We start from the raw sequence: 14,772 nt of genomic DNA, 5'->3' as shown, positions 1-14,772 counted from the left end.
CACCAACTTGTCCCAATCATGACCTCTCAGCAGTACATCGCTCTTAACTAAATCTATCCACTTCCTTCGTGGCCTTCCCATGGGTCGTCTTCCTTCTACCTTTCTGTCAAATTCCTTCCTTGCAGTTCTGTTTATTGGCATCCTCTTCATGTGACCAAACCACTTCAGTCTTGATATCTGAATCTTATTGAGGAGAGAATCATCTATTCCTACTTCTTCTCTAATTTTCTCATTCCTAATCTTGTCTTTCCTGGTTTTCTGGATCATAGTGCATAGGAATTTCATTTCAGCTGTCTGAAGTTTGGAATTATCTCTATTGGTCAGTGTTGTGGTTTCGAGACTGTATGTAAGAATTGGTGTATAATAGGACTTGTACAATGTCATTTTTGTTTTCATGGGTATTTGCTCATGCCACAGCAGGTGTCTTACCTGGTGGTAAAATTGTGTTGCCTTATTGATTCGATTGTTCACCTCATGTTTTGCTAGGTTGTCATTTGATATAACGCTACCCAAGTATTTGAAAACTGGAACGCTGTCCAGTTGAGCTTCATTTAACATGACTATTGGTTCTGCTCCTTCCCCATACACTTTCATCACCACCGTCTTGGTCTTGCTGATGTTTAAACCATATTACTTAAACTCCTCATTCCAGCTTTGTATTCTCTCTCCCAATTTCTCTTCTGAGTCACTCCAGATTGCAACATCATCTGCAAATGTGAAGGCTATGATATCTCCATGTTCTTTCCTTTTAATAGATTTCATTACTACATCCATTACAATAATAAATAGAAGTGGTGACAATGAGCTGCCCTGCTGCACTCCTCTCTTTGTTTCAAACCAGTCCGACAAACCACATCCTACTTGAATACAGCTTCTGTTCCCACTATACAACATTTTCACTTTGTCTATGAGGCTGTCTTGCACTTGAAGTTCTTTCATGCATTGCCAAATTCTTTCCCTTGGTACACTATCGTATGCTTTCTCAATGTCCAAAAATATTAGAAATAAAGGCTTGTTCTTCTCCCAGTATTTTTCCATTAGCATCCTAATTGCAAATATAAGGTCTGTAGTTGACCTTCCTGGTCTGAAACCATACTGCTCTTCTTCCAAAATTGGTTCAACAATATCTCTGATTCTGGTCTCTATTATTTTTTCCAATATTTTCAGGACATGAGACAGTAGTGTGATACCACGGTAATTAGTACATTTTCGTCGGCTTCCTTTCTTGAACAGAGGTACAATGATGCCCATCTTCCAGTCCTCAGGAATAGTATTTTCCTCCCATATCTTGTTGAGCACTGGATTCCTGGAATTCCTGCTGCTTTCAGCATATCTGCACTTAGTTCATCTATGCCCACTGCCTTTCCTTTCTTCATGCTCTTGAGCGCATTTTCAACCTCAAGCCATGTAATTGGTGGTTCAGCTGTGGTTCCTCGACTTGGCTCTCCTCTATCCGTTGTTATGTTTTCTGTATCTCCATTCAGCAGCTTTTCGAAATAGATATTGAGTTCTTGTTTAATTTCTCCCTCTTCTTGTGCCAGAGTTCCATCATCACGTTCTATTGCTTTTATGGTCTCTTGATCCCTTCGCTTGTTTTTCACTACTGCAATTTCATATTTCCTCTACTGTCCTCTTCCAGTTTGTCTGCAAACTCATTCCATTTCTTCTCTTTTTCTTCCCTTACAATGTTCTTTACAGCAAGTTTCTTGTTCCTGTATACTCCTTGAAGTATTTGTATTTCTTGTTCTTTTCGTTCTTGTCCCTGCTTTTGTTTTTCCTTGTCCAGTGCCTTCTTTATTTGGTTTCTTTCTTTCACCGCTGTTTTCACTCTATCATTCCACCATGGTGTCTCCTTTTTTCTATTGATAGAACTTGTAACTCCACATAGGTTTTTGGCTTCTCCCACAAAGGTGTCTTTGAAGGCCTTCCATTCTTCATTAACGCGGGTTACTTCACACTTCGGCAAACTCTGTTGAATCCTTACTTTGTATTCTTCCTTTATTTGGACTTCTTGCAACTTCCAAGTTTTAACCCTTGGTTTTTTCGTAATAAGTTTCTGTGTTTCCTTTGCCTTATGTTTGAAGTCTACTACCAACAATCTGTGGTCACTCTCCATGGTTTCACTAGGGATGACCTTCACATCTGTGATGAACCTGCCACCATCTTTATTTGTGATTACGTAGTCAATCAATGTTCTATACTGGCCATCCCAACTGTACCTTGTTATTCTGTGACTGTCTCTTTTTTTGAAGAATGTATCTTTGATTATAAGATCATTTCTTCTGCACAGATCTAATAGTTGTTCTCCTTCTGGGTTCCTTTGTCCAAATCCATGTGGACCAATGATGTTCTCGTACCCAAGTCTGTCTACCCCAACTTGCGCATTTAGATCTCCAATAATAATAACATTTTCCTCATTAACTGTATCTTCCAGGTCTTGCCGAAATTTCTCTTTGTCTTCCTCAATGCAGCCTGTCTGTGGGGCATACACTTGTATGATGGTGTACTTAGTGTTCTCCAGTTTCATGAACATTTTAATGATTCTATCACTTTTGCAGATAACTTCAGCTGTAGCATCAGTCCTTTCGTTAATTAAGAATCCAACACCATTTTTCGCTACCTTCTCCTGTCCACTCCAGTATAATTTATAACCTCCACGAAGTGTCTTACTTCCAATCCCTTTCCATTTGGTCTCACTTAATCCCAAAATTGATATTTTTCCTCTATCCATCATGTCTAGGAGTTCTTCTAACTTTCCAGTTAATGATAGAATGTTCATAGTTCCAATTCGGTATTTGGGTCTCTTTTTTATTTGGGGTTTCCTTTCAGAACATTGTATATCATCAGCCTTACGGTCATCATACTTTACAATTGTCTGAGAGGACGTGTCAGTCCGGTCTATAATATTCTTTCCGAGGCTCTTTTTCTTATGGAAAGCAACTGTACTCAATACTCTCCTGCTGACTTGCTAGGCCTAACGCATAAGAGGATTTTCTTTCAGGGTTTACTCCCTTAGCCTTTAAGGATGCCTTCCTCGTCCTACAAGGCAGTAGGTTCCACCTGTACACCCCTGAAGGATGGGTTGCCTCTTCCGCCATCTCCACCGTACCGAAGTTCATCTTCTCCGCCGTAGATGCTGTTGAGGTCTTCACCCTTAACCCAGGGCAAGGGCCCTCCATATTTATGACCCCTGGAGAGAGGGTGTCCCAGTATTTTAAAACCCCCAGGAATTGGGCTACCTGTTGGTCCACGGGTTGTATTGGTTATTTCAACCAGCCCTACACACTGTAGGGGCCCCCTATCCGCCACCTGGGGACGTGCTCTGTAGGGGTCAGGTTCTCCTGGTTACTTATTGGAAGTTAACCCCACCCACAAGGAGTAAGGTTATTTGTTCCTATGACACAAAATAAACTTGAGATGAAATTAACCTAATTTATTTCTGCTTTTAGAACACTGTGGCCTTCACATCAATTTTTTTATTTTGAGAATCAAAACTCAATGGAAATGTATTCTCTAGTAATTTGTTCCTATAACACACAATATTTTAATAACAACATGAACTGTTTTTTAACTGTGTTCACATATGATAGACTGAGTCATCTTGACTCTTAAACAATTTAAGGACAAGTCATTGTTTTTAGTGTTACAAAGAACATCTGTGTTACTTATTATAAATTATAATATTTTTAGGCTGAAGATGTCTCACAGGGAAGAGGCGAAACATATTCCTTTTAAAAGTAAAATAAAAACGAATAATATTGTACAGTACTGTAAAGGTGGAGTTACTCAAATATTAAGACCTTCTATATTGTTGAGGTTGACAATATGGATTAATTATGAAATTTATTTCTTGTGGCAGGTATCATATGTTAGTCTATCACAAAATTATTTCTAAAAGACCACAGCATTGAAAGCATAATTGAGATTTTACCTTTCTAGAAAGTCCAGCTTTTAAAATCATATCATCAATGACAGTATCCAGATTGCACTGTTCAACATCTGCATTTACAGTCTCCATGAGTGATCTAGAAAGAAGACGAACATTAATATTGTATCTCCCCTGAACTTGAGCTTATGTAATCTAGAAAGAAAAGGAACACCAACATTCTATCTCCCCTAAACTTGAGCTTATGTAATCTAGAAAGAAGAGGTACATCAACATCCTATCTCCCCTGAACTTTAGCTTACATACAAAGTACAATCTCACCTAATCATATTCTTGAATTCCTTCTGTGACAGCTGTCCTGTGTGGTTGATGTCATACATGTCAAACATGAGCTTTATCTTGTCATCAGCGGAACCTGCAGTCAAAGCAAATCTTGGGTTGGTGACAGCATTTCTGCAGATATTTGGACATTACATTCAGAATTACATTAAACAAGAAGGTACTTTAAGCAATGGAAAGGAAGAAATCAGTGCAAATAAAATTATATATAAAAATATAGGAATACATAACTAGAAAAATACAATGACAGGTCATTGTGGGAAAAGGGAGAAACAGAAAGGAAACACAGAAGGACAAAGAAAATCTCCACATCTTCATATACTGTTGTCTCTCCTCATCGATCCCTGTTCTTATACATCCATGATCCTTCAAAGGCAAACCTTCACATGCCCTGATAAAGGCCAATGTGATTTGGCAGAAAGCACGGCTTTCTAAATATATATAAGTGGCTTTAATCCAGTAAGCATATTTATTTCTTTATCTTAGGAAATATTATAGGAAAAGACAGAAATTATGTTCCAAATTCCAACATCATAAAAAGAAATAATCATAAATGGCAATAATGACAAAACAGTCACCCAATTCAAATACCTAGGAGAAGTAATAAAAAACCTGTGGCTACTGAATTAGGGCAAAACATGTCCCATCAAATTTTAGTATAATAAGATGTAAATCCTAACTTTAGGAACTTAACTGTATAGAATAAGTTGATCCTAATAAAAAAATTTAGTAATATTTTTTAAACTGATGTACAATTCAATACGGACCAGACAGAGATCCTATCCGATCATAAAATTGAAAGAAGAAGAGAGACAGGAACATGGAAGAATGAACACAATGACATGTCAATGTGGGACGAGAAGAGATAGAAAGAAAACACATAAGGACATGGAAAGTCTCCACATATTTATAGAATGGTATCTTCAAATAGACTGAAGACAGTTCTGTAGATAATTTTAAAAATTTTCCCAATTTGCTTACCTTTGGCAAATAAGATGAGCATGTCAAGGAATTCTCTGAAGGACACAAATCCATTGTTGTCTTTATCCACAAGAGCAAATATCTAGAAAGAAGAACTTATATATTTAATGAAGTATAATTTATGGTTCATCTATTGAAACAATCAAGAGTTGCAAACAACAACGACAACAACAACAACAACAACAACAAAATGAAAACAAATAATATTGTACAGTATTGTAAAGGTGCAGTTACTCAAATATTAAGACCTTCTATATTGTTGAGGTTGACAATATGGATTAATTATGAAATTTATTTCTTGTGGCAGGTATCATATGTTAGTCTATCACAAAATTATTTCTAAAACAACAACAACTACTACTACTACTGGCATTAGCCAGACTTATGCCTAACATCGGGGGACCAAGAACACTTAAGAGACAGATTATGTGCTCTGCAGTATATTCCATTTTACTTTATGCTGCACCTATCTGGCACAATGCACTCAGTAGGAAGATTCACCGAAGAGCTATGGAAAGAGTACAGAGGAAAATGCTGCTCAGAGTTACCTGTGCATATCGAACTCTTTCGACAGCAGCTTTACAAGTTGTAGCTGCCAGTATTCCCATTGACCTCCTCGTTGTAGAGAGAAAACTTTGGCATGAAAGAGGTGCGACTATATCTGCTGAAGAAAAGAAAGCCTTGAGGAACCAACTCTTACTAGACTGGCAAGACCGATGGGATGGCACAACCGATGTTGGCCAATGGACAAAAAAGCTAATACCCGACATAGGAGACTGGCTTAAATGTAGACATCGGCAGGTAGATTACTATCTGTCGCAGATCCTGACAGGACATGGAAGATTTGGCGTATACGCCATGAAGATGGGAAAGACGCAGGGAGATGGTTGTCGGTACTGTTCTGAAAGGGATACAGTAGAACACACTTTTTTTTACTGTGTTCGATGGGAAGGAAGAACGAAGGAAAGCCTGCCAACAACTTGGCCGACGACTCACGCCAGGGAATCTGGTTCATATTATGTTAGAGAGCCCGTTTGCCTGGAACACAGTAAAGGCAATGGCGACAAGCATTATGGGGATGAAGGAAAAAGAAGAGAAAGGAAGAACTTAATAATATACATCACTCCATTCTGATGTCATGCCGACAAGCAGTTCCAGAATGGGCTGAGTGAAGAGGGCAGGGGTTTTTAGTTGGTGGAAATCTAACTCCCACACAGAGTGGTGTCTTTAAAAGATTTTCCCCTGCCATAACAAAAAAACTACTACTACTACTACTACTACTACTACTACTACTACTACTACTACTACTACTGGTGTCTGGCTTCTAAAGAGGCCTTGTGAAGATCTTTTAATTTGATGCCATATATTCACCTGTAAGAATGGGGCCCTAACATGATGAATTCTAATGCTGAAGACGGCACACACACCCAATCCCCGAGCCATCGGAATTAACCAATGAAGGTCACTAGAAAAAATGGAATACCCACTGGCTCAGTTGTCTGATGTGAATATGAAATTAAAATTACGAAACAAAGCACTTGCGAATAAGCTGTCACTTTCACAAAGAAATGTTCACAAACTAAAGAAGAACATGAGTACTTTAGTGTCTGACAAAGTTAAACGAATATTGAGGAAAATATTTTCACCCAGCCAAATAAGACGTCTGTTAAATGGATCTAAACGAGTTCAATGGAATAAGGAGGACATTTGTAAAGCGATTACGCTACATGCTGTTTCGCAGAAATGCTACATTTACTTGCGAGAAAAAATGGAATACCCACTGCCTGCAGTTTCAACGCTAAGAACATGGATAAACCGCTCCTAATGCTGTCGGCCAGGCATACTGCTAGACATTCTACTTCTGATGAAAATGCTAGCTGAAAGACTGAGCAACAAAGAACGAATCTGCGTTGTATCATTCAATGAAATGAACATCGAGAGCAGAATTTGTTATGACCAAGAAGAAGACAGAATAGTAGACCCACATAGCAATGTTCTCGTTGTTATGGTATGAGGGTTGTTTTCATCTTGGAAACAACCTGTCTACTTTGATTTTGACATACAAATGACAGCTACGCTTCTGAAAAGAATAATATTGGCCTTAGAGTGCGTCTCATACCGTGTTGTAGCTACTGTAGCAGACATGGGAGCCAAGAATGCATCTGTGTGGAAAGAACTTGAGGTAACATACCTAAACACTCATTTTCCTAATCCTCACAATGCAAGCAGAAATGTGTGGGTGTTTGCTGACGTACCTCATTTATTTAAGTTAATGAGAAATCACTTCTTGGACAAAGGTATTGTACTACCTTGCAAAAAACCAGCAACGAAAAATGTGCTTGAAAAATTATTGGTTCTGGATAGTGGTGAATTTAAAATGTGTCCTAAGCTTTCTCAGCATCATATAAATGTGGTAGGCAGGGAGTGACAGCATGTATGATTAGCAGCTGAGTTGTTTTCTAACACAACAGCACAGGCTATCCGGTACTTGATGCCAGAGGAAGAACATGTTAGTGCGTTCATACAGCTTGCCGATGAGACACTAGACATTTTGAATTCTAGAATACCTGAGAGTGACAAGCCACTTGCATGTGGGTTTGGCATTCATCGCTATGAATAGGAGAAATGCCTCACAGAATTTTATGAATGTTGTGAGAACATGCGTGTTGGCTCTGCGAAACACATGCTTCCCTTTCAAAAAGGATTTTTGAAAAGTATCCATTCCCTGCTTGGCCTTTTCAAAGACATGGAATCTTTCAGCGTTAAATACATTCTCACAGCACGTTTGAATCAAGATTGCCTGGAAAATTTCTTTTCGCGCCTAAGTGGTCTTGGACATTTTTACGATCATCCATCTCCACCTGATGTCAAAAATAGGATCAGACTGTTGTTGTTAGGTGCCAATTCCAGCGATATTCCTCTTTCCAATGTGTCACCTGTAGCTCCTGCCGAAGGAGGAGAATTAGTTACGTTGGCTATGTTTGGCAACATCCTCCCGGATATGACTGAAGCTCTGGCGATGACTGAGGGTGACAAGGATATTAATGACATTGAATTTCCAGCTGTTGATAGTGATAATCTATCCTTACAGGAAGATACTGACTGTAGTGTGGAGGGATTCAAATACGTTGCGGGGTTCATCGCATAACGCTGCCGAAAATTTGACAGGTCCCTGGGCACGCCTACAGGAGAGTTGTTGACACTGCCTGATGACCCAAGTCTGGGGTGGATACACGTGCTGTCTCGGGGAGGTTTGCTCGTCCCTTCCGATGATTTCATGGAAATGATCACTAAATTCGAACTGATATTTGCTGAAGTTCACGGACGAACAGATTTGAACAGGGAACCAGAAGTTGTGAACAATATGTTTGTGAAGCTGAAAAGCCGTTTTCCTGACGTCCATCCACAAGTCTTGAAATCATATGCTAAGATCCGAACCTTACTCCGTTTGCGTTGGTTGGCTGCAAAACAGAAATCCATAAAAACAGAGGCTGCCCTTAAGCAAAAAGTGAGAATGTGGCATTTATCAACAAAATAAATGTTTTCAAGGTCAAGAAACGCTCGTGACCGTTGTATTTGTTATTTTAAACATATGCAAAGCCACGGGAACTTTGCCTTTTGTGCAGAACTCAGAAAAGAACTTATTTCATACCCTGTCTTAATTTCATCGACTACGATTCGAACTGTAGCCCTTTTGATGAAAATCGAGTAGGTAGTGAATATACTAGACTGTGATACTCTTCTTGACTTATGTGAACGGGAAGAAAGACCAACCATTTATTTGATGCTAGTGTTCCAAGACTTGAAGTGATTACGTATCACATTGTGTCCTGTAAGTTTTCACCGTGACGTGTTGAACAAATTAACAGTGTTTGTGATATAAAACAAACCCCCATCTGTCAGTCACAGTGAGGTGCAGATTCCATGCATTTATTCAACATCATCTTCACTGAGGTAAGAGTGAATATCAGTTAATATAAATAGTCTTATTTGTCCCGAATCTGTTGATTTAAACCTAACATATTGCGCGCTTCTAAGTACCTCTTATTTTGTAGCTCTACGACGTTACACATACTTTATCTTGTACAGAATATATGTTTCTATAGAATATATTGGATGACGTTCAAAAATTCTAAAATATCACTTCAGCATATTATTAAAATGTGAAACATTACCCGCGCGCTAATACAATCTGCCGTCAGCGGCTACCAGCGATGTTCCATGGTGACGTCCCAGCGACAGCCAATGGCAGCCCGTAACACGGAATGACTAACCTTACTGTTCTCTATTAACCTTGATAGAGATCATCTTATTCTTATTCTTTTTGGCTTCTTTAGGACCATGGGCAGCCTTGTCATGGTTTCAGTTTTCTTCTTCTCCTCCCAGCACCTCTTCGTCTTCTCTCTCCCCTCTCTCCCATTCTTCAGCTGATATTTTCAGTATGCTCTTGTCCTGTCTCGCCCACTGGTGCTTCTCTATCCTATTCCTGAACCTTTCTCTGTCACTGAGTCTGGCATATTGGTTCTTAACATTAAACACCGATGTTCCTTTAAATGCCACTGCAAGGTGTCTTTTCAGTAAATGCACAGATGTACTTTCCCTCAAGAGATTGAAGCTTAGCAATGAGAATTTCAAGAACCAATTATTTTATAAATTTTGTAAATGGTAAATTATTTAAAATGCTAAAAGTAACTAGCTAAAATATATTGGAGGGAAAAAAATATCATTTGGAAAGTTCTATCATGTTTAGTCTCTCTTAGTGACGATTGCTACTTAATGTCTCTATATACAAATATAAATGTAAAAGATCCACCAATTCCATACACTATTTATTCAAGATAAAAGTTTTTACCTGACACCAAATGCCAGTACATGCTTCAGTATTCAAGTACATGCTTTGTCCGCATAGTCGATGCTCGGTTAATACACAGAGAACCAGTTGCATTCTAAGAAGACTGCAGACCAGCCCGTGAATTTACAACGGTGCCAGCGGAGAGTAAGTTGTCACCTAACTTCCATATTCCTGTTTAGGTTCTTTCTCTTCAGTCTTTAATCTAATTTGGATATTTTCTTTGTTTATAGACCTCACGCGTTTTTCGTGTTACATGTGGTTGTCATCAGCAAGATCTCACTATTTCAAACGTTCAATGGTTCCCTGTTGAAGTTCACTGCAACATAAAATAAGACTGATCCGTGCCACAGGAGGATGTTTATCCTAATTTAAAGGTTTTTTATGCACTTTGTTATATGTGACACGTAATTTGGTTCTCAATACATCAAGATCTTGTGTATCAACACATCAAAGAACAATTTTAAGACTTCAGTGATTAGCTTGACTATAATATAATATGTGTGATAGATGCACTTTCTATTCATGTTTTAATTTGGTGTTTTGTTCTAAATTTGAATGAGTCAAGCACTAGTTTCCCCATAGATTTTAATTCCATTGTTCTCTTTAATAATTCAGTGTAAATGGTTTAGTGCTGATGGTATTTAGCAGATGATGTCCACTAAGTGAACAAAACATGTACTAGTATTTGCTGTCAGGTAAATAACTTTTATCTCAATAAATTAATAGTGGCAATTAATTGGCAATTAATTGAATTGGTCGATCCTTTCCATCAATATTTGTTTAGTGGTGTCAATCATAGTTTATTAGCTCAATTAGTCCTGTATTGATAGTTCTAACAATCACAATTATAGAGCTAGATTTCCTACCCAATCAATACTTTTTTATTTATTTGGATTATTTAATACATCTTGCAGTACGAGTTTGAGCCTGTATTATAGGCCATCTTGAGCTGCTGGTAAAATAACACACAATGTTAAAACACTACTTATTTCTAAGTTTAATTGATACTATCTGTAATAAAACTCGCATCAAGTTGGAGTTATAAGAGTCTAAAAGCTTGTTTGTGAAGTGTCAGTGGTGTGGTCTTGATGCTCTATTAACACACTTTTAATGAGTTGTACATATTAAAACAAGTACATATTTTGCATGTTTAAAACATGCAAATTTTGCTGAAATGAATAAAATGAGTTAAAATCTTCTTCCAGTTGGGTACTGGTCAACATCAGATTGTCTTGTGAGTCTGATGTCCAATGTTTTGGAGTAATACGGGGAGAACATTCCTTTTTTGCGTAAGTTGTGTTCTGTTGGAAACTTGTAATAAGATGTATCGGAATATCTAAAATGAAAGAAAGAGAAAAGGGTTTTCTGCATTGTTAGCGTAAGTGTGTTTTGACTTACTCTCCTCTTGTCTACAGCCGGTTGCTTACGTGGTTGTTGGGAGCATGTCGTGTACTGTTTCTTGTGCAGCGAGGTCTAGCGTTTGTGACAGTGAAGGGGAAATGGGGTGGAGCAGAAGGGAGGACTTGAGGAAGGGTTTGGGTAGGAGGGGTGTGTGTCCTGTGGAGTCTTGGTTGTGTGTTTTTGTTTGTTAACATTCTTTAAATAATATTTTTTAATGGAGGAATGGCAGCATGGAAAATAATATTGGTTTCTCCATTATCTCATTGAGATTAAAGTTCGGATTGGCAAACTGGTCCATGTTGATATAAAATTCCTCAGAGTTACTGAACAGAGGGCCTTTCGAATTTTTTTTTAGAATTTCCATATTGCCTTCAATATCGGAAAATTTATGTTAGGATTCTTCTACATGTTGCCCTGTGGAAGAAAATTGGTTGTATTTAACAGCATTTACATGTTCATTGTAACGGATGAAGAAACTACTCCAGTACGTCCAACATAACTTGCCTCACATTTAGTACCCCTTACATTTCATTCGGTATACTCCTAAATGGTTGTATTTATTGTTTTCATTGACGGATTTGGTGTTATGTAGAATAGCAGTATTATTACAAGAAGTTACGTCGTTTCAAATGTTAGTTATGAGATGGACATTGGCATTGTTGAAAGTGAAAATTACATGGTGATTGTAGTGACGTCAATACAGAGCCAACATGAGACTTTTAATATGTAATGTCTCTATGCTAAACGAAGCAAGCTGGCCACGTAGTTAGAGTAGTGTAGCTGTTAACTACATGACCCAAACCATGCCACCACCTGCTTGGTTCTCTGGAGTAAAATAATGCTCTATACACTACATGAGGGTTTCTGCTGGTTCAAGTGCAGTTTTTAGAAGAATACGATATCAAGGTACAGTCTCTTCTTCCTCGTCACTGTCCACGGGCACCAATTTTCCGTTTTCAAATCTTTCCATTATTGTAATTTTTGTTTCAATGTCCAACACTAGTGTTTTCTCTAATTAATTTGTTTCAAACACATTGTGTCGCAGGAAAGTTTATGCTCAGAGCAAAACTGACTATAGTTGACAAGTTGCAATCTTGTGACTGACTTTTAAAATCTTTAGTAAATGATCAGGCTAGTTTCAACAGCAGCAAATACGGCTCTCTCTCACTCACTAAACAGATGAGAATACCACGTGTTGTGAATGGCTCCACAAGGTACCAAAATGGTATTTAAAAAAAATAATGTAAATTTAAATCTTATAGCAGTTGCATAATATTATTTGAAGTGATTCCACATACTGTATGTACCGGGCGGTACACCCCCACGCCGCTAATTCAAACTTTGCGCCAGTTGAAACTCCCCTACTGGAGGAAGTCTGAACTTTATCTAAGGTGTTAATTTTCAAGTTTCTCAGAAGATGTCACTACTTGGAAATTTTGGAGTTTCTGAACTGGGTCGTTTTCGATGTATTTTTGTTTTACCTGTAGTAAGAAGTGTGAACTTTCTCTTCTAGAGGACACTACTGAAGAACTACAATGGTGCGCCCTAGTGCGAAGTGAAAGAACTGTTTTTTTGGAGAAATTTTTATTTCAAAAGTTTGTTCCTTGTTAAATTTCTTTCTGTTATTGTTTAAGTTGGCTGTATAACCCTTTCTTTCCCCTGGTTTTGAATTTAGCCAATCCCGAATTTCTTTAATTAATTTCTGACCAATCTGGTGTATCTCCTCCAACTTGAATATCTTGCTTAACCCTAGCCAATAAAGTTTTTGTGGGCGGGTGTTCTCATTCCTGAAACGCCTCGAACTTTCCACGAGAGTATATAAACTCCTGATTTTCGGGTCTCTGCGCCACTTCAGTACCAACTTTCAAAGTGTAAAGTACGTAGCAGGGGGCGGGAAGCGCCTCTTTCTTCGGACAGCCGTTCAACAACAAGGTAATGGCCGTTTAATAACTTCTTTTCTTGCTAGCTCAGCAGTTTAACTCTCGGGGCGGGTCCGAAGCGTTTCCACCATGTAACTTTCCCGAAAATGTAAAGACTCTTAGCATCTATTATCTTTTAAAGCTACATATTGAGATAGAGAGTGCTTAACCCTCTCGAGCTCCCACTCATATTGTTTTGAGGTGAACTTATTTTTCACAACCGATCCTTCCTTAACGTAATGTAAATTGTTTTTTTCTAAAGTCACCTCTTTAGTATGGGATTAGCCCTTGCATTAGTGGCCTAGAGCCAGATTAGGTTTTAAACAAAATGTATTAGGAGTGCAGATTGCCTCCTCTCAAATTGGTATTTTAGAGGCCATGTAATTAACCTTTTCTCACTTAATAGGCCTCAGTAGGTTGGGTATTTTACCCCTGTGTTTATGTCCTTAGAGGACAACTTGAAGGTGGAGTTTGGTGTGGCCTTTGATAGGCTTAAAGTTTGAGAGCGGGTGGCTCTTTCTTGAAAATTGAGTGTTGTATGCCTCGAGGAGGCTTTTCTGTGTAATTTGGAGCAAGCGTTCCTGAGCATGAATGGGGTTTTCTGCCCCTCTGTTAAAACTTATTTTGGAGTAAAGTTGGGCTAATTGCCCAAGAATTGTGAGTTCGGGGCTCGAAGCCCAAATCCGGTAAATACTGTAATTGTACTTTTGTTGCCTTGCTACTCTGTACCTGCCATTCTTGTTATTTCTGAATTTTGAAAAGAAAATATAACCTTGTTAAATTTTAAATTAACTTTAATTTCGTAGTTTGAGACCCGTTCACCCCCGCACCTTCTTTCACCTCTGCTGTTCCACAGATACCTCGGAACAAGTGGTAGCAGAGCGTGGTTGAATGGGTCTCAATTTAGCCCCTTTTGACGGCTAAACTTTGCTTTGATTACAACTCTAACTATTTTCTCACTTGCTGGAATTTTTACTTTTTCCTTTTTCAAAATTGTTCTGTCATCATGCCCGGCCCTCGGGATGTTCTTCATCTTAACTATTTGCGCAAGGAGGAGTTGATTAATGAGTTAACTATTAGAAATGTGCAATCTGGAGGCACGGTTGCGGTAGACACAAATAAGCTTAGAGAGTCCCTTGATTTGCCCATTTCCATTCCCACTTTGGGAGAGAAAGAAATTGACGACTCTCTTTCCACGATCACTGACAATACTACTGAGCTAGCATCTGTAGTTAGTTTTTTTGAAGAAAATGATCCTTCTCCTAATCAAATTAAGCGTGTGCAAGCCAGGCTATTTCATTTTTCAAATAGAGTTAACGATCTGTTGTCTCTGAAGTTGAATGACGTTCAGAGGAAGGAAGCTAGTATGGTTCTCGAAAATCTTTCTGAATTGT

The 14,772-nt window shown here is 38.4% G+C and overlaps 1 protein-coding gene across 1 annotated transcript in view; it reads right to left on the bottom strand.

Moving 5' to 3' along the window:
* Positions 1-14,772, bottom strand: part of LOC136874603 (dual oxidase 1-like) — a 335,200-nt gene that overhangs the window by 91,498 nt on the left and 228,930 nt on the right. The window contains exons 21-23 of the mRNA XM_068227874.1: positions 5,207-5,288; positions 4,208-4,301; positions 3,932-4,025 (exon numbers count right to left, since the gene is read on the bottom strand). Of these exons, the coding sequence (XP_068083975.1) occupies positions 3,932-4,025; positions 4,208-4,301; positions 5,207-5,288 (270 nt within the window). The remainder of the gene's footprint in view (positions 1-3,931; positions 4,026-4,207; positions 4,302-5,206; positions 5,289-14,772) is intronic.

This window comes from Anabrus simplex, chromosome 5, assembly GCF_040414725.1.
Source record: "Anabrus simplex isolate iqAnaSimp1 chromosome 5, ASM4041472v1, whole genome shotgun sequence".
NCBI lineage: Eukaryota > Metazoa > Arthropoda > Insecta > Orthoptera > Tettigoniidae > Anabrus > Anabrus simplex.
This window is presented reverse-complemented; position numbering and strand designations above follow the sequence as displayed.